At 40.1% G+C, this 20,953-nt stretch overlaps 1 protein-coding gene across 1 annotated transcript in view; it reads left to right on the top strand.

Moving 5' to 3' along the window:
- gria1a (glutamate receptor, ionotropic, AMPA 1a) overlaps positions 1 to 20,953 on the top strand; it is a 92,460-nt gene that overhangs the window by 30,226 nt on the left and 41,281 nt on the right. The window contains 7 exon segments of the mRNA XM_074673854.1: positions 4,516 to 4,569; positions 9,715 to 9,873; positions 10,430 to 10,597; positions 11,654 to 11,758; positions 12,632 to 12,739; positions 18,659 to 18,865; positions 18,997 to 19,442. Of these exon segments, the coding sequence (XP_074529955.1) occupies positions 4,516 to 4,569; positions 9,715 to 9,873; positions 10,430 to 10,597; positions 11,654 to 11,758; positions 12,632 to 12,739; positions 18,659 to 18,865; positions 18,997 to 19,442 (1,247 nt within the window).

Here is a 20,953-nt window from a genome sequence, read left to right as displayed (position 1 = left end):
AGTGACAACTGGAATAATTTATTAGAAGTAAAAAATTACTGGTTTATAATCAAAATGATCTTAAACTGATTCTGTCAGACAGTGCTATTGCGGAAAGTGACAATTTTCTCAGTTAAGTTGCTCACACAGTTAATGTAAATCTGGCAGAAAAAAAGTTCCAGTGCAAAAACAATTTCTTGGATAAGTTTGCTAAAAATGGTGTCATTTAGCTTTTTGATAATCTATAAAAGTCACTTTTCCCTTAATCTTCTGAAAGATTGATACATGAAGAAAAAAAGATACAGTTTTTCAAATAAAAAAGGTTTTTGCATGTTGTCAAATACAGCGCATCTGAAAGTGTAAATGATTTAGAGAAAGTGAGTGGCATGGTGCCTCACAGCAAGAAGGTCACCAGTTCCATTCCCACCTCGGCTGGTGGGCTTTTCTGTGTGAAGTTTGCATGTTCTTCCTGTACATGTGTGGGTTCTCTCCAGGCACTCCGGCTTCCTCCAACAGTCCAAAAAACATTCTCAGCAGGTTAATTGGTCACTCTAAATTGTCTCTAGGTGTGAGTGTGTGCGTAAATGGTTGTCTGTCTCTGTGTCAGCCCTGCGAATGACTGGCGACCAGTCCAGGGTGTACCCTGCCTCTCGCCCAATGACAGCTAGGATAGACTCCAGCCACCCGCGACCCTGAACAGGATGGATGGATGGATGGATAGATGGATGGATGGAGTGGCATAGTTTAATCTCCAAAAAGGGGCTGCAGCAAAAAAAGTTTGGGAATCACTGCTATAGACTGAAGTTATCATCCCAGTTGTTAAAAGTGACCAGCTGAAAAAAAGGCTAAAATGAAGATGGAAAGGGATTGTTATCATTTGAGTTATCTAAAATCTTTTAGAGCAGTATCTTGACATTGCAAAAAGAAAAAAACTGTTAATTAAGCTTCAGTGTTTCATCGTGCATGTTGGCCCTCTGGCACAGCTTTCTCAATAAATGAATCTGAGCAATCGTTGACTTTTTTTTTTTTTTTTTTTTAACCATACCTGCCTAGACAAGACAAAATATCTGCCCTGAAAAGATCTTATAAACCACATGCATCATGGATGCACAGAACGTCTGACAGACATGACAACCATGACCAAAGGGGGGTAACCAATTAATGACATTCACACCGGCAGTTTATCCACACAGGTCATTTTGTCCCCAAAAGAGTAAAGTCATTTACCACACCTGTCTTGTGTTTCTTGCTGATGTTATTTGTGTGATTTATGTTTTTTTTGTTTTTGGTCTGACTTTTTTCCCTTTTCCTTTTTGTCTTCCTGTCTTACACACACGTGCACTTTAACATTGTTCATACTACACACACAAACAGACAGGCCCCATCTGTATTTGTAAGCTGTGGCTCCTCAGTGTGAATGTTATTGATGGCCTGGTGTCTACGGTTAAGGTTATTGCATCAGTTCTCACCAGTTTACAGGAGCTGAGCTTGAGAATTTCTCCATTCAGACGGCCACCATCAATCATCCACATCCGCCCCCTGCCTTCACACTGCATGGGCACCAAAACAGTAGCGTACACACACACACATATATATTTATGCACGTCTGTCTCTCCTGCCCTTTAAACTCACCCATTTGTTCATCTCATTCATGTCGTACTGTGCACAGAATCTGCTGTGTTAATGTCAGTGACAGTGTATCCTAAGGGTGACTCCTCGTAGTAACTGATTACAGATGTAGACTCTGGGGAACGCTCCTTGCAGCAGAAGAGCTACCTCAAAAAGCTCTCGAAGCGTTTGCTTCCAACAGAGGAACAAAAAGTGACCCACTCTCTTGGGGCTGAACTCTGAATGACTCTTCAAATCTGCATGCATTATTAAAAACCCACTTGCATCCAAAACATTTCCATCTGACGGTCCACTGTGGCAGTAATGTGCGTGTTCCTTCCCAAGTGTTGAGTGTATTGGTGTCATTGCTGGTGTGTGTCTCCCCTCCTCCTTCCCTTCCTCCCTCTTCCCCTGCTAGTTTTTCCATGCCCAGGGCTTGGCTGCGGGGCCCGCCTTGTGCTGGGGTCACCATTAATAACAAATGCCACCTTCTGTCATGACCTACAGCATCATTAGACGCACTCACATGTAGCACACAAACAAATGAGTGCGCCCCCTCGAAGTGTGCACAAAGGGGAATACTCAGAGAGGAAGAGGAGAGTAAAATGTGTTAGGTCATGCGTAGTGCCTGAGCAGACAGCTGAATGAGCCTCTTATCTGCTGTACTAAAGGTTATTAATTGGGCAGAGCATGGCTTTGAATGGTTGCTGCCCACTCTGCTTTAGTTTATGTGACTGTCCAATGTGCTGAGATGACACATGTATATATATATATATATTAGCTTCTGGACATTTTCAAACTCGACAGTCGCCACCAGCAAGACAAGGATTTCTATTTTAAAGTGTCAGTCAAAGTGGTGCCCAATTTTGCTGGTGTCATTTCTAAATAAACCAGCTCTGGCACTGCACTACACCTCTTGCTTTAATGTTCAAACAGGCCAACCCTCTGTGCTTGGCTGACCAGTGAAGCCTGCAGGTAAAAAATGACAGCAGTGCCAGCAGGAGTTAGAGAGAGTGTAGGTGTATAGGACGGCTTGAGCACTGCTCAGCACTGAGACTTCATTATTTGATGGTATTATTAGACCGTGATGGAGTTGCAGGAAGATGGAATACTCCAAGTTATTTAAGTATGAGATCAAAAGATCAAATTACAGCTTTCAGGGGAATAATTTTGGAAATGGAAGTAAGTGGGGGAGGAAGAAACATGCTATAGTATCATAGCAACCATCCTAGGAAGAGGCATAGACTGTATGAAACCGTACAAAGACATCATGCAGCCTAATGATGGCAGTCTACTGTGGCACCAGCCCAATAAGTTTTTGGAGAGTGCTTGGGAACCATCTGCCTGCAAGTGCACTGTGACATCTTTAATCTTAACATCTGTAATCTCACTCTGGCATGTTTGTGGTGGACAATGACATTGGCACAAGAAAATGATTTGGAGCACTGATTGGACGCTGCAGTCACTGGTTCAACCAGTCACGACTCTTTACTGAATGTCATCCTGCACGCTCCACTCCCCACATTTCCTGTCTCTCTTCAGATTTTCTATTAATAAAAGCAAATGTGTCAAAAAACAGTTTTAAAGAAAATGTTCTTGATTACTTATTTGCTTTCCTATACTGATTGCACCACTATGGGCATCACAAAACGTGCCAGAAATGTTTCTCGTATAATTACCTTTGAACTGAAGGCAGTGAGAACATCTGACAGTCCAAAGGCTGGACAACAGCTACCTCTACATCATGCTGGTGGGTAGATGCAAAAAAATAATAATAAAAAAAATGAAGATGCTTTAAAATCCAAAAACAAGAAGACATATAAGGTAGCAAAAAGCAACTACCATGCTCCTGTCTTGGTCAGGACATGCACGATTTTTCAGGTTTTCTTCTGGTTAAATAAAGGTTAAATAAATTAAAATGAGAAATATCCATGCAGGAACCTTTGTGTGTTAGTGGTTGCTCAGGGGCCAGTTAAAGACAGAGTTAATCTGCAAGAAGCATCTGTTGCCTCAATGTACTTATGTGCCACAAGTTAAAAAAACAAAACAAAACAAAACAAAACAAACAAACAAACAAAAAAACAGTTTTAATTAGACTATTTTTTGGTGGCGATGGACTGATGCAGTTAGTATCTATGGCACCCTCCATGCCCCTCCAGCTCATGGATGATTAATGAAACTACCCCCATAGGGTCGGACTGATTCCTACTTCTGCAGAACTCCTTGTAATTCAAACTCTAACAATTTATATCATTATCCACAGTGCTCAATAACAGCAAGCATGAATTTGAGTTTAATCAAATTAACAAGAAAAGTTGAACATCAAAAATAATTATAATGTAATAATTCATTAACACAAAATATTGCGATGATTGAGTGTTATGTCATTTTTTGGCAATCCAGTATCACTTTATAATGTGAGACTCATCACGTTATGATGCGATACCATTAAGTTTTGTTTTTTGTTTTTTTTTTTTCTGGCGTGGCAGTAATACCCTAGTGTAGTGATGTTTAAAAAAAATATCATATTCATTACTCATTACTGTGTCTAACTGGTTGTCTAAATGGTTGTTTTCTTGAACTACTTTGATGGTTTTTATTTCATGTGATCTGTAAATGATGGCCATTAATAAAGGTGTTATCATGTTGACTTTTTAAACAGCTGCTAAAGCCAGTCTTTGTTAAGCTACTTCCCTTTTATTATGTTGACAGTCTGCCGTTGAGCGCCTTTTGTCTTATCGACCTACTTTGTGTCTGTCCTGCACAAGGTCAAGTACTGTTCACTGTACCAGACATGCTGCTGAGAGACTGTCAAAACCTTTCCCTCTGTTGTAAACACACACGCAAACACACACATAAACCATCCTCTGTTTGTGTATCACAGGCATTTTATTCTCTCTCTTTCTCCCCTGTGTCCTTGTCTTCCAGATTGTCGAACAAGGAAAGAATGCAAAGAGCTACCACTACATCCTGGCAAACCTGGTAAGGGATCTTTATTATATCCAGTGAGATCTCTTTGATTTGTCTGTGTTTTTTACACTTCTTTTCAATTTGCTGCTATTAAATTTGGCTTTTAACAAGATCCCAGACCTCCAGCACTTTATTGCCAGGTTAATAGACTTGCATGTGCCAAATAATTTAGCCTAAAACTAGCTGCTTTTATGTCTTTTATGTTCTCTCTTCCCATTTCCATCTTTGGCTGCCTCATATATTAGATGCCTCACTGTCAAACCTGCAGACATAACAGCACAGAATCAGACTAAGAGTAAAAAGCACAGACTGGGAACCTGTGACAGGCAGAGGCAGAAATCTATGCAGACTGACAGTGACAGAAAAAGGTCAGGCAGCCAATGTATGCAGGCGTACATCCATTAGCGCTCTTTGTCTGCTGCCATTTTCTCCTTGCAAATGGTATGTAGCGCCTCACAGCACTGATCAGACTCACAAAAATGCAACCAAATGAAGAGGAAATTGACATCAGCAGACGCTGCAGTAATAACAGCATTAATATGCAGCTGCCGGCTTGAACAATTTCTCACTGCTGATTGGCTCAATCCTCCTTGTCTCGCTGGTTTGCCAGATTTAATTTATAATGATAAGACTTGGACGGTAACAACAGCTGATAGGCAAAGTGGTCATTTATTATTGTCCCGTTAAAGGTTTGCACTAGAATTACTATTTCCATGTCCTTGTTCAGTTTCAGAAATTTCCTAATTTGCTTTTTTGTCTGTGTGTGTGTGTGTGTGTGTGTGTGTGTGTGTGTGTGTGTGTGTGTGTGTGTGTGTGTGTGTGTGTGTGTGTGTGTGTGTGTGTGTGTGGATGAGTCTGGAAAACGGAAAAGAGTGTGATGCAGAAAAAGAAAAAAAAAAGGAAAGAGAGTTACTTGGAAAGCGTGGTTAAAAATGTCTGTCGGAAAAATCCCCCCTCCATGTCCAGTGTTAGCAAAAGCTGGTTTCTATAGTAACCTCTTCAGCTCACTGCACTGCATTAGCTCATACATGGAGCAGAAAAAAGACATAACTCTGACTGTTCAACTGAGAAATATGGACACCTGGCAACACACACAGGTACATTAGGGAGACGGAGGTTACATGAGAGAGGAGTTAGGCGTAGATAGTGCCTTTCTTCCTTTTCTGGTATTTCTGGTATGGTTTGTATGTCATTGAGCTAGCTTTCTTGCGATGCTCTCCCTGTTGACTTTTCTCTTGGAGAAGGTAACCATGAAAGATCTAACATTTGTACTTCATAACAGCCAGCCACTGCAGACGTGAACGAGACCCCTTGTCTTTTCTGTGGGGATATGAGGATCAAAGAATCTAACAAGTACAATTTTGAGTGTCTTAGTGTGGTGTACACTTGTGGCTAAGAGAGAGTGAAACCTTCAGACGACATGAAAGAAACATCAGAGGAGGAAAGGCAGAAAAAGATTAGAAAGGTGCGTAGCCAGACGGATGCCTGGCTAGCAGGAGACACTCCAGGGAGGCACTTTTTCTTCTCATCAGTCAAAAGTTTGCTCTTAAATCTTTGACAAATCACAGACAAATCTTCTCTCCTGCTCCTGTCTCTACTCCCACCCATTCCCACTTGTCTGCCTCTTCCTCTCCCCACGCTGACAGCCTGCAGCCTGCTGAGAGACCGAATCTGTCTCTCCCACTCTCTGCCTTTCTCCTTCTCTAAAAAACAGCCTTCTCCACATAATAGTCAAGGGAAAAAATACAAGTAGTAGATACCATTACAGTAAATCGCTTCTTTCTTCATTCTACTCTGCCTCAGGCGTCCCTGGTATTGTTCGCAGTGGCCCATAAGGTTTTGATCCAGCCATTGTTAACAATAGCCTACGAGGACTCAGTCTATCACAGATTAGCCTCGGACGGTTCCTGCCATGAAATGAGTTTTTCTTTCTCCCTGGCCCCTCGGGAACGACAAGGATGAGTTCTGCACATTCGGAAAACCTCCCTCAGTGAAAAAGAAAGATTTGTCGTTTTCATTACATCATTAACCCTTGCTCTTACATTAATCCCTTTGATAGCTAAATTTGAAACAGTGACGACAGTCTAATAAATTACTCTATTTACCACTGAAACTTAACCTTTTTGGCTGGTGACCTCCTGAAAATATTAATTTCTCTTCATCACAAGTTCCATCTATTGACCCTTTACAACCCTTTCATAAGAATAAACAAGATAAATGGTGATTAATTATCTTTTATATTCTGTAGTAGATATCAAACAGAGGTACTTTGTACATGACACAACATGTTGCACACAGTATGATAGAATCAAATGAAATGCTTTAGGATTCAAAATATGATACAATGTGATACATTAAAACCACAGTTCACTGTAATATGATTAATTGTTGAATGGTACCATATAAGACAGTACGTTAATGATATGATACAGTTTGACACTATTTGATATGGTAGGCATGATTTAAGAGACATATGGTTGGACATTTATGTCATGACCTGGCTCAAAAGATCGTGACAAAAAGGGAGACAAACACCATGTGCCCTTTTTTTCTCCCAAGTAATACTTTATTTAATAAGATTTGGATTTAAATCTGGTATTCGCTGAATGAGGTGTGAAAGGTCAGCAGAATCAGTGGTGTGTGGTGTGCATGAGTGGAAGAGGTGTGTCTAACTGTTGTCAGTTGCAAACAAAGCAGGAAGTAAACTTAGGGAAACACAACCAACCAAAACAAAAATACAATGTACCTGTAAGGGGGAAAGCAAAGAGAGAGAAGCTGTGTCCCAATTTAGGGTCTGCAGCCCACGAAGGCTTTAGCCCTTGAAGGACCAAGGACTGTGTAGGCTGCAAAGGCCAAACTGCATTGAGACGGTCTGGTCTACGGAGCATTTCCTGTTTGTCACTCTTGACGTCACACAGCCTCACCCTCACCTGTCAGGCTTACATTATTTTCAAACACTTAAACAACCTTACATTTAAAACAGGATGTTTTTTACAATTACTTTTTTAAATATTTTACTTCATTATTAATATTATTATTATCATTATTATTATCATTATTATTACTATTATTATTATTATTATTATTATTATTATTATTATTATTATTATTATTATTATTATCATCATTATTATTGTTGTTATTATTATTTTTTTTTATTATTACTATTATTATCATGACTTTCTTTATTGATAGAGGGTAGAACCACAATGCACATGTAAGTTAAGAAATAACATATATGTTAGACATTTGATCAAGCTCTAGGGATTGTAAAATCAAAACAAAACAAAAAAAGAAAGCAAGAAAAAGAAAAAACGCGTAAAATGTAAGCTTTTATAGTTTTAATTGCTTTTTTAGAGTACTGAATTGATTTGATGTATTGTCCGGATCTCTGTAATAAAAAAGAAAAAAGAAATAATGTCAAGTTTTGTTTTGTTTTTCCCCCCAGAGAGTTTACATTTATAAACATAGAAGTTTTCCATAATTAATAGATTTATAAAGAAGAGCTGGTTTTCCTCAGTGTATTACTTTAAAAAAAAAAGACCAACAACAACATTTTTTCAACAGTAAAACAAAATCTTCTTCAATGTATTAGAAATACAATCACATAGTTGTTGCCAGGAATCCTTCACAACTAGATAAAACAGGACTCCTTCTGGGGTTTGGCTCCAAAATGGAGGCCAGATTCGTTGGCCACATCGGCCGCATTTTGATGGAGCCTTTAACATGAGACAGCCTTTGAAGCACCGCTGTGACGTAAGCGGTCTCCAAATTCAGTATTCGTAGGCTGCAGCCCCTAAATTGGGACACAGCTGACTGCAAAGGTTTAAGTAAATCAGCCCAGGTATGCTGAGTCACACCAACCAGTGTGCTAAAGGAGAAAAGCACAGGTCAGACACACCTCCAAGACGACATCACTAGACCTAGATGGCACTGTAGAGGCATCACACATATTATACAGTATGACATGCTATGCTCTGGTATGCTGTGACATGACATGACACACTTCAGTACAATATGATAAGATATGATACAGTACCATATGATAGGATATGAAACAGTATTGTAAGACAAGGCCATTTTTGGTACTCTACAATGTGATACATTATGATGCAATACAATACAATTTGATCCAACCAATTTGTTATGTTAAGACATGATAGGATACCTTATAAGAAATGTTACAATAAGATAAGTTACGAGTCAATATAATACGATACAGTACAATGGGATATGACCAGTTTGTTGTCATAATGTAATGCGTATGATAGAGTACGGTGAAATAAAGTATAATACAGAACTTAATGTAACATACATTACTTGCTCTACAATATTTTACATATGGTTCATCGGATGCCGTATAATGACTTCAGGAAAATTTGTATTTCATTTGTACTTTCAGAGGGATCACAAAATGATTAAAAAAGGAATAAGAGTGTTACACAAAGAAATTCTCTTGTTTTTTCTTTCCCTTTCTCTGTTGCTCTTTTTTGCTCAACCACCTGAAGCAATGACCTCCTTAATCCTGGAAAAGTCCTTGAAATAAAAGAATCTATGAAGAAGTAATCACTCTTTAGACTCTGAACATCACACATCCGAGGTCCATTTCAAGTCATAACCCGTGTTGATGAGTTAGAAGTAGGTATTGATCTGTTTTAAGACTTACACGCCAAAAAAAACCCTTAAAACCACTGATGTAGTGACCCTCTCCTTGTTTTCCTGTGACACCTTGCTGGGGTTGAAACACTGAAGTAGACAACTTGACAACATGTCAATGAAGAGTTTTCAGATTACACATGAAGAACAATTAAGTCCTTGTGAAGGTACCATGTCTCAAGATCCTGCTGCTGCCTGAGGTTTCTAAATCACTTTTATTGATATTTTCTAAGGCAGTTTTGAGATGAATGGGCAGGATTGTCACAACTCTTCATATCACATCACAAATCATGTGCACAAGATGTCTGCTGCTAAGAGGCATCTAGCAGGAATGCCTCAGTGTGTCTTTTTCCTTTTTTGATACAGTATCTACAGCACATTCCTCACAAGACTCTGACTGAAATCAATGGACAATCAGTGACTGTCTATTGAAGACATCTCTGTATTCCCATCCCTTTTTTCCAGCATATGTCAGTTCATCTGTTTTTTGTCCTCTCTCAGGGTTTCCTGGACATTGACCTGACAGATCTGAGGAAAGGAGGAGCGAACATCACCGGCTTCCAGCTTGTCAACAACTCTGAGCCCAGCGTGAGCCGCGTTGTTCAGCAGTGGCTGGAGTTTGACAACAAAGACTCCAAAGTGCCCAAGACTGGACTCAAAGTACGAGTCCTTGTCTCCCTCATATTTTCAATTATTACTCTTTTTATCCTTAATTTTTATCTTCAAAGCATTGATGGCAGCTCAAAATATGCAGAAAACTCCTCGTCCTTGTTACAAATAATACAAAGTAAATCAGGATGGGTGTTTTTATGGCTTGAGGACTTCCTTACGGGTGTCCTGTGGGATGTTATAGTAATTACTGTCAGGTCAGTTGGTTTGTGATTGTCAGCAGTATACTGCAAATATGGTTACAAGGTTTATATCTCACATGGTGGATAGATCAGCTCTGATCCTGTCTGAAATTGTTTTTTTTAAAACTGTGATTCTACCTTGAAATGATTGTTGATTTGCAGCAACAACAACCAGCCAAGGTGGAGGATCATCTTCACAATTTTGAGAGCTGCAGAATTAAAATTGAATTTAAGTAATAGAAAAAGTATCCCGGGGTGCAGGATCATAGCTGGTGGATTTGTCTGAGATATTGTTCTGGTCTTCTCAAATTCATTGAGATGTGTCCAGACCTTTATCAGTTTTCTGTTCCCTTCTCTCGTCACAGTACACAGGCGCTCTAACATATGACGGAGTGAAAGTCATGTCAACAGCCTTTCAGAATCTACGGAGACAGAGGATAGACATATCTCGCAGGGGCAACGCCGGAGAATGTCTTGCCAACCCACCAGCTCCCTGGGGACAGGGCATAGACATCCAGAGGGCCCTGCAGCAGGTCTGTACATTTACATGGCTAATATGTGCACATGCATTAACCCATACACACACGCGTACAAATTCCTGACTGGCACATCGGCTAACTGCTCCTGAATCGGGGCTGGCTGAACAAATTAGGTCTCATTCTGCCATGTAAAGTTCACATTAAGTCATAGAAGAGCTCTCCAGTATCAAATGTGACATCACGGCAAGTAAACAAACCTGCGGGCAGTAACACTCAGGGATGATCATCATGAAATATGACATCAGCAATTGAGTTTAGAAATGTAATATTTGGCCTGGAAATGCAAATGTTGGACTGGATGACACACTGACTCTAATGCATGTAGAACAATGTGAATTGAGGAACAAGGAAGTTGATTCATGTTATGTAAAACTGCATGAAAGGGACTTGAGGTCATACAGTTTTAAATTAAAAATACAATAAAAAGTCAAATATGTTATTTTCTTACAGTTTAATGCAATTTCTATTAACTATTGAGGTATAATAAATGATTTGTGTTTGTAAGGGCATGTTTATAATTACATAAAAGAGTGTGTGTGTGTGTGTGTGTGTGTGTGTGTGTGTGTGTGTGTGTGTGTGTGTGTGTGTGTGTGTGTGTGTGTGTGTGTGTGTGTGTGTGTGTGTGTGTGTGTGTGTGTGAATGCATGTGCAGCCCGAGGCTCTGTCTGCAGAGTTGCTGTGCAGAGGCCTGCTCAGAGTCAATCTAACCATCTGCCTGTGGATAGACAGGAGATTGAAGCCCTGTTCGCTCAATTAACTCCATCACACGGCCAAGACAAACACACTGCACTGTACACACACACAAACACACAGACACACATACTCACATACACACACACATACTCCGTCTGTCATTCACTCCAGTAGGGGCCTAGGCATAAATGAGAGCTATACTAACGGCTCTGCTTCCCATGCATTGCATGTAAGCTGAACATGCAAATGAAGAAAATGGACAGAATATGGATCATGCTTCACAGCAGCCATTGTTCACCCATCTGCCAGTCAGGTCAGGGCTGTGGTAGTTGTTTAATATCCATGCTTCTCTTACAGGTCCGCATAGATGGACTAACCGGACACATTCAGTTCAATGAGAAAGGCCGCAGAACAAACTACACTGTTAGTGTCATGGAGCTGGCCCCCTCTGGACCCAAGAAGGTAAGCTTGCAGCCGTGAGGCTCCAATTAAAAACATCTGTACTTGCTCAAGGACCCTGTTTTGAAAACTTTGCCTAATAGCTTATTCTTGAAATAACCTTGTGGCTCATTGTCGGTCCTGACACAGCATTCAATAAAAGGTGTGCGCCACAGTTTATCTAACTTCTTCTAAAGATTCAAACTTAAAAAGCCATGAAGAGACCACTTAGGAGTAAAAAAGTTCTTCAATGAGACACATTTATCAAGGCAAGTGCTTCTCTGCTTAAATGGAAGTGAAGGAGTAACCTTTTAGAGCAGCTTTAAGGTAATCACATGATTAATCACAGGTACGCTGTGAGCAGGAGAAGCCAAATAGAGACAAGCATTAATCTAAAATTCACTTCTTTATAAAGAAAATCCCACATTTTACCTTGAGGGGCTTTTTCACAAAAATATATATTTTTTGTATTTTTTATTTCTAAAAAAGTACGTCTTTAAGTGAAATCCTGAATATGTACAGTACCCGTCTGAGCAGTGTATTATTCGTATGTTAAACTGTCATTATGGATGTAAGCTTTGCAAAACAAAAAGATAAAAAATATGTTAGAACACTTACAAAGCTGGTAAGATATTACAGATTAAAAAAAACATAATGGCAGTTTTTTTTCTCACTCTAAAATGTGTCCTCCTCTTCTGTATCAACTTTAAATGTACTTTTGATTTTCATAAAGGATTCTTGTCTTTGGCATTTTTAAAGAACTTTGATAAGAAGCTTTTTGTCAGTATAAAAGAAGCAGTGTAAGTGAATCATTTTTGTTGACTCAGGCCCAAGATTTCCTGTCTAGCAGTCAGATAAATACAGGACCTGGTTATTAACATTTTCTTCTTGTCTCAGGTTGGCTACTGGAACGAAGATGAGAAGTATGTGACTACAGCCAGCTTCATACGAAGCAGCAATGAGACAGGCCTGCAGAACCGGACTTACATTGTCACCACTATTCTGGTAAGTCAGTGTAAAACAGAGAGGTTAAGGCATGTGGGGGAGGATGAGAGAGAATGAAAACAGAGAAAGGCGAAGTAGCGTTTTTCATTTTCTTTCATGATAGACTTCCTAAAAGTTCAGACCCCTTAGGGAATTCAGCGGACATCTGTGATTGTATCTCCCTTCCTTCTTTTAATCCTAGCTTTATTCTGCTAACCTCTCACTGCCTGACTTGTACCTTCCAATAAATTACAGTCAGAATCACTTACAGGGGGAACTCACTGAGAAAGGATTTCAGCTGTTAATGCACCAGGAATACGCATCATTTGCCCTTACTATCTGCTACTGGTCTTATTCATAGATCATATTGTATTTATGATATCATGATATTAATGATAGCTCAAACCACTCACAGAGTACATTAGTGCAGTTTGCTCCAGTATTGTGCCTGTTGGCAGTTGCGAATTACCCCCTACAGACAATTTCATGTTTTACTCAGACTGTTTTTAGCTGTTTGCACCAGTATTAGTGAAAACAGTGTGTTGTATGTTTTTTGAGCAATGTTAAATTTGAATTCAAGAAGAATGTCTTTGTATAGATTTAGCAGACTTAAAAGCCATTTAATCCTTTTGTGAATCAAATGAAATGAAATGTGGAAGAAATTAACACAGAGCAGTATAAATCTGATTGTTAGGCCATCACCTAGCAAGCCACCTTGCACAGGGTTGTGTTTCTCTGATTGGTTGTAGGTATCTAAATGTATGAAGAGGAATTATTTTGAACACAGCTCGCAACATTTTACGACAAAAATGATCGGCAGGTTTGGGGCTCATTCTGATTTTGGAATTGGTCTGGGGCTGTCGGACAGATGTAATATTGTTGCTTTATGATCCTCAGTGTGTGTAGAGCAGATAAAAGGCTGATGTAAAAGGTTTCCCTCACTCCAATGCAGGTATTTACCGTCTGTATTATAGGACATAAATGCAGCATTACCTGATGATTCACATTGGTTATGTCATGATACATTGTTGTGTTGCGCTGTTTCTTGCTGATGCTAGAAAGTTCTTGACTTGAAGCTTGCTTCTATAAAAAGATTGCTAAGATTGGAGTGCTCTTTTCATATTACAGTACTATACGCTGTCTCTTGACTGTATCGCCTCTAGATTTTATATAGTGTATGGAAAATACAGAGATGTAAAATTCTTTACTCTATAACATTGGAGATCAGCTGCAGCAGCACTGCTCACTGTATAAACCTAACTTCTGCAGCACAGTTTATACAGTGAGCAGGTGGGTTTTCACACTCTCTCCATATATTGAACAGCTATTGAATATGTGCTTTAAGTCTTATGGACTCCCGAGGAAAAGTGATTCCCAAAGATAAAAGAAAATCCCATGTGAGGATAATACAACAGTAGCACAAGAAGATCTAGTGCTGGGCTTCAGGCTTCTTGAAGTATCCTCTGATATTAAATTTGCATCAAAATTCAGACACTGGGAACATCCTGTACCACAAAGACATACAGTATGACCATTGTTATTACCGCCTACTGTTTATCAGACAGAAATTGTTAGCTGTGTTGTTTTTTTTTCTCTGAAAATGTCATGGTAACCTGGGTGCCTCATGAGCTGGACAGATTAAATTTTCACTGTCTTATCCTCAGACCTTCACAGAGTGCTGCAGCTCCATCTTGGTTATGTAGGCCAGGACACTTAACACAACCTGGTGTGTTGTTTTGAACAGCCTGATGGTGCCATCTGAGCTGAACTCAGCACACAGGAGGAAAGATAAATGAAGGATAAAGGTGTCCTTGTGCAAATACTCACTGAAGAACTTTTATATTATGAACACTAACTACTGGACACTGTCAAAAATGTTGTCTCTTTCTTTTCATGTGTCTTTGAACATGAAACTAAGATTTTATTTTGAACTTTTTGCATAACTGGTAATAAACTTCTATTTCAGTAACTACTTGGTATACACACCATAGAGTCCACACATAAGTGTCCTGTGAACAAAGTATTGCTGTTTACAGCTTAAGGCCCTCCTCACACGAGGACGGCCCCGTATCGTTTTGGCGTCGGCATCAAAACATGTATCGCTGTTTACACATCGTATTGTACATAGGCTTGTGCAGTTACACGACAACGCAAAACTGTCGTCAGGTTGCCTGTCTGGTTCTGCTTCGAGGCAGATTCCACGTCAACAAGTGCTCATTCACGTGTAACATGCTGCGTCTCTGCATGAGCACTTGTTGTTGTTGTTGCCGTAGCTGGTGTTGTTCATGCTCTCTGAGAAAATGTTGATATAATAGTCAAAGCAATATTTGTAGCTGCTGGAACAATATCAGAGTCAGTCCGCCTGCCGCCATTGTTGTTGTTGTGTGTGACAACGTGGGTTGGGGGGCGGGGAGTGGGAGGGGTGCTATGAGGTCACCGTCTTCTCCGGACTTATCTGTTCATACCAAGTACGGCATGAAGACGAATACGCAGAAATCCACCTGCAGACCCGTTTTCAAAAAAGATGCGGATTCATGGACAAATACGCGTCTCCGTGTGTCAATATCACCGGATCCATAGTTTATTTTACCGGAGTCGTAGAAATTCGTACTCGTGTAAAGCCCACCTAAGTAACTAGGCAAGTATCTTGCATGAGTTTGAGTGAGTAAGTGAATTTAGGTATAAACCCAGAATTTAAGCTTTTTTTTATCTACAGTGCTTAAAAAAATTTGCAAAGGAAAATCGAAAAAACAGAATTTATGTATGTAAAACAGCACAGAGACATACAGAACAAGCTTAAATTAACCACAAATTAAGAAGGACATGGTGTTCATTAATTCAAGAACACAGGTGCAAGACATTTTTGCAGTTTCACAAATCTGTCTTGAAGTTTTCCTGAAAAACCTTAAAATAATTCAATGAAAATGTGCCCAAAAATGTTTATAAGTGGGCCAAGGGTCAGTGGTTTGGTAGTACTGGTTACAGTTGTACATAACATTGAGTTCACTCCACAGAATAGGATCAGATTGCTGTCCATGTGTTATAAAAACTTGAATGGTGATCCCTCTTACAGAACCTTTACAACCTGGTTAAACCACCTGGTCAAAGACAGATACAAAAAATTAAACCCAAAACGTCAGAAACACTGAAAAGGCAAGCATGTTCAATGAATTTAATGAATGTGTGATGGTTAATGTACAGTGTTCTGAAACATGCGGGGATTTACGTAATAAACTGTCTGAGAAAGGGAGATGTAGTTCTCTTAGAATTTAAACTGTTGATCCAACACTTAAGGTTGGATCAATAGAAAAATCTTTTATGCTTTGGATAAGGTGAATATGACAAAATTTACTTAGTGCCTACAGACATGCAGATGTATAGATTTAGAATCTCGTCCTCCTGTCTGACGTCTTGCAGCGAGTATGTTCTACTACTCTGTACTTTGGTTTATTCAAAGAAGGGCTCCCAGCAGTGCTCCTGCATTGTGCCTAGTTTCCCCCTCACCTAAGATCAGATATGGTGTGTTTTGGAGTGCTTACTGTTTCTCTGCCAATGTCTGCTATCTTAGAGATATATTGTTTTAAAAAAAATCACCAAAAACGAGTCAGGTTTAAGTGTGGTCTAAAAAGAAATCTGGATTCAAGTTAGGAGTAGGAATGGGTACCTTTCACATTTGAAACGATACGGTACCCATGCTCATCAGTACCGTTGAGTACTGGTATCTGGCAATCGATATCAGTACTCAACGGTACAAATTTTCGGTACATTTTTGTGTTTATTTGGGAAAAAGTATCAATCCTTTTAATAAAAGAATATAAAAATTGTTCACTTTAACATGTTTATTCTTCAATAAGGGATCTTACAATTCTGTGTTCATACCGAGCATAGTGTAATGATTTCTAAAGCATTTGGAAGGTGATAGATAGTGTTGTTGAGAGGATGTTTTGGACAACGACGGATTCATTGACCAAAACAGGTTTGGTGCTAATGCAGACATTCAGGCAAACTTTGTAAAACTGAACTTGTAGTCAATGGGCATCTAATTAAGGAAACATGTAGGAGCCCAATTTAAACCCAAGGCGGCAGTTTCCCAGGAGAGTGGACCTAAAATAACTGTGTCTGACATCATCTCCTATCAGTGTCCCCTTTCTCGGGAAGATAAATTGGTTCTGTGTCTCTGAACCTAAGAGAAGAGATAAGGTGTGAGCAGTTATTGGGCTGTTGGGTTGCAGTGGAGTTTTAAACCCTCTAACTTTTCAGCTCACTGATTGGTTGCTTGTGGGAGTGTGTCGTTGTGTACTTTCTCTGCAATCCCTGCTGTCTCAGTGTGTGCACACAGAGCAAGGTGGGGTTAGCAGAAGATCTGGAGGAGTGAAGCAGAACATGTTCAACAAGGAGGTCGAGGCTGATGTCTCTGCCATAAAACTGGGCCACGAAGGAAATTCTAGGATTTGGTTTCGCTGTGCTAAAAGTTGTTTTTTATTAATGGGGTTGTGTACGGCTTTTACATTCTTTTAATTGGCTCCCTTTCTGAGACAGTTTAAAGCAGAGAAAATTATGTAATTTTTCAGAACTTCCTCAAGGCTTGTTTAAATTACTCCCAGAGGAATAGGCATAGTTGATTTTTGCAGTTTTAACAATGGTACGTGTGCACTTTTCCATGTGTTTCTTTCCATTTCCAGACATATGGTCTTTGCCTGTTTGTGTGTGCCTTGGTGTGTGTCAGCATTACCATGCCTGAGTGGCAGCTGATCTCAGAGGAACCATTCTCAGGTCAATGAGACTGACTCCAAGTGGACCTCGCATGCCATGCTTTGTTGTACAAATGTGAGCATGCCTGTGTGTAAAAGGCACCATACTCACATGTGTGTGTGTCTGTCTGTATGTGCACACCAATTCAAGGCACTGCACGCCAGACCTTTCTCACCAGCAATTCCCCGGGGTGCCATTTCTGTACCAGTGGACCTTGGGTTTTCATGTGTAACAATCATCACATTCACCTCGACCACTACGGGCAGGAGAACCCAGATAACTGTAACACACAGAGGAACCCCCCTTTCTTTATACCCTGATGAAATATGATGGAAGGATTTGCTCAGCTCAGCACAGCGTTAGCTAAAAGCAGGCGCACATAACAACTTGTGGGAATTGAGGCCCAGCATGCACTGCTGGACAATTCACTCTGAGTTCAGCAGGTCTCCATGTGAAATGTATTTCTTTCCTCAAATCATAGTGGTGCCCCATGTGTCATGTCAGCTGTAATTTCTCAGGACACCCAATCAGTGTGAGATGTACAAATGTTGGTTTATTAGAAGCAGAGGAGCAGCTGGCTCTGGGGCAGAGGTCAGCTGTGTCTTCTTTGCTGTCTCCATGGCTGAAACGCAGACAGAGAGAAAGAGGGAGAGAACTTCACAAATCTTTTCATCTTCATCCTCCGATTTGATGTCCTGTTGGTTCAATAATCTTATTAATGCTCCTTTCTTCGTGAACGTGCTGCCTAAGTGATCACACAAGGCACCTTTTGTGTTTAAATTACACCCCATACCTCCATGAACAAAGCTAAATCATACCTCATAATATCACATAATTATCTTTCCTACCAAACCTTCCCAGCTATGAACAAAAGGCTAGAAATAAACAGTGTTTGATAAATTATACCAAGGCTTAAAATGCTCCCATAGATTTGAATTGGTCATATAAAACTTAACTGTATGCTAAAGCTTTACTATCGGCCATTATGCTGTCTTTGAATTAATTAACATAACAAATTAGGTTGCAGAAAAAAAGAAAAAAAAAAAAGAAATAACCTCCTTGCACATGTCAGATTGTGTCAAGAAATGATACCCATCAATGTATGTTTGTTTTTAGGTTTTGAGAATAAAATGCACTGCCACAAAAAACTAGTGTCTCACAAGTTGTTGTCCTCCCTTTATCCAACAGGAGTCTCCATATGTGATGCTGAAGAAAAACCACGAGCAGCTTGTGGGGAATGATAAATACGAGGGTTACATTGTGGAGCTGGCTGCAGAGATAGCCAAACATGTGGGCTACCAGTACAAGCTTAAGGTTGTGTCAGATGGCAAATATGGAGCCAAAGATCCTGAGAGTAAAGTGTGGAATGGCATGGTTGGAGAGCTGGTGTACGGGGTGAGTGAACTCAGCTTTTTTTCAGATTTTTCCACTTTCAAAGCTGGGACATACGAGTAAAGTGTTACAGGTGTATTTCAAGTTAACTCTTGCACGCTGAATATGTTTTTTTCTGTGTCCCTCTGCCACAGAAAGCAGACGTGGCAGTGGCTCCCCTCACCATCACCCTTGTCCGTGAAGAAGTAATTGACTTCTCTAAGCCCTTCATGTCTCTGGGTATCTCCATCATGATCAAGAAGCCAACCAAATCCAAACCTGGCGTCTTTTCATTCCTGGATCCGCTGGCTTACGAGATCTGGATGTGCATCGTGTTCGCCTACATCGGTGTCAGTGTTGTCCTGTTTCTCGTCAGCCGCTTCAGCCCATATGAGTGGCATGCTGAGGACTATGAAGAGGGAGCAGAGCCACAGACGCCCACGCAAACTTCAGCCACCAATGGGGTGCAGCAGGCCCAGACTCAAACGCAGCAGAACACCAACCAGCAGAGTCCGGAGCAGACCAATGAATTTGGCATCTTTAACTCACTTTGGTTCTCGCTGGGGGCTTTCATGCAGCAGGGCTGTGACATCTCTCCACGGTAAGAAACTGAGCCCGCTCTTTTATGAAGCATTACATCCATAGAGATAAGTGTGGTTGTGTTTGTTGGTGCACAAGGAAACGCCAACTAACTGCACCTACACTCCAGCAAGCACTCCTGCATTGTGGTTTGACTCATCTGGGCTTTGTTCATTGAGACTTTATTCTTTATCCATCACTTGTCAAACAGCGAAGATAAAAGTTTGATGAAGAGCAGCAGAGGGAGTTGATGATGTGGTCATGTTGCAGGGTGTTGCATCTTCATTGCCTTTCTCCAGATACTACCCCTGACGTTTAAATGTAGGATTTTTTGGGCAAGAAAAACTTTTCGTCTGTAGCTCTTCACATGTGTACACAATACAAATCCCCAACCTGTCTATCTACATACTCAACAATTGATCTGTTGGTAAAAGAAGCTATCAATACTATTTTGAGTATTGAGTGCTATGTATTGTCTACCCTCCAGTGCTCTCATGAGCTCTGGGATGAAACCATTCTCCAAAGGTCACCAATTAAAAATCTCATTAAGTGTCTGAAATTAGAGACTCTGAGGTTGACTTTTTGAGCTCTCCAGTGGGACAAGAGGGAGGAGATGAGGAGATAATGTCAGTGTTACCATTGTAAGCTCTGAACCATCAGAGACAGGTTAGGTCAAAGAGAGATGTTCAGCTCCCTTTCTCTTAAAACGTTAAGCTACATGTGCATTTTATATGTGCAGTGTGGTGGTGCTACTCTGCATAATGCATCTAGAGTTTCACCTAGAGTTTATAGCTGATGCTATTTGTTTCTTTTGACAAGAATTATTTGAAGGTTTGGGTGAGAAATGGAGAAGCTGCTAATGTAACCATCCCTTTATATTGTGGTGCACTGAGCCATCGCAGGACAAAAGCATTTGGCTTTGTCATAGACCTGCTGAGTTCAAAGAAGAACTGCTAACAGCAACCCTGATTCTGTCAGGGGGTAAAGTAAAAGCAAACAAAAAATAAAAAAAGTCAAGTGATATTACTGTAAGCATAGTTTCACATAACTTTCAAAGCAGACACCTGAATGTTAGTTATGCTTGTCATTGAATCTTGAGTCCAATACTCGTCTCGAGTCCTCTTGGTTTAAAGAGGAGGCATTGTGCTGTTTTTTCAGTACCCCCATAGTAGTTTTAGAAGATTCCTTACAATGATGTTTTTAAAGGCCTAATTTCAGCCTCTGGCAGACCCCCATGTGTTATGAACCAGTTAGATAATCCTTATGAGATGACATCATCATTCCAGCAAGTCTTATGAAAACCTTGTGAAGATCTGATTAAGATCTTGTGCTTTTTTTTATAGAAGTGATCAGTTTTCAGACAGATTCAGGGATTTCTATAGCATGTGAATAAGTTGTTTCTTGCAAATCTGCGCATGCTTAGCTTGGGAACCCATCAATGTTACTTTATATCCAGTTTTAAAGCATAATACCCCCTTTTTTAGTCTAAGTTGAGTCTGAGTTTAAGAGAGCAGAACCCAAGGTGAGTAAAAG

Source organism: Halichoeres trimaculatus, unplaced genomic scaffold, assembly GCF_033239565.1.
Source record: "Halichoeres trimaculatus isolate MK-OKI-2021-1 unplaced genomic scaffold, fHalTri1.1 fHalTri1_scaffold_7, whole genome shotgun sequence".
In the NCBI taxonomy this organism is placed as follows: domain Eukaryota; kingdom Metazoa; phylum Chordata; class Actinopteri; order Labriformes; family Labridae; genus Halichoeres; species Halichoeres trimaculatus.
This window is presented reverse-complemented; position numbering and strand designations above follow the sequence as displayed.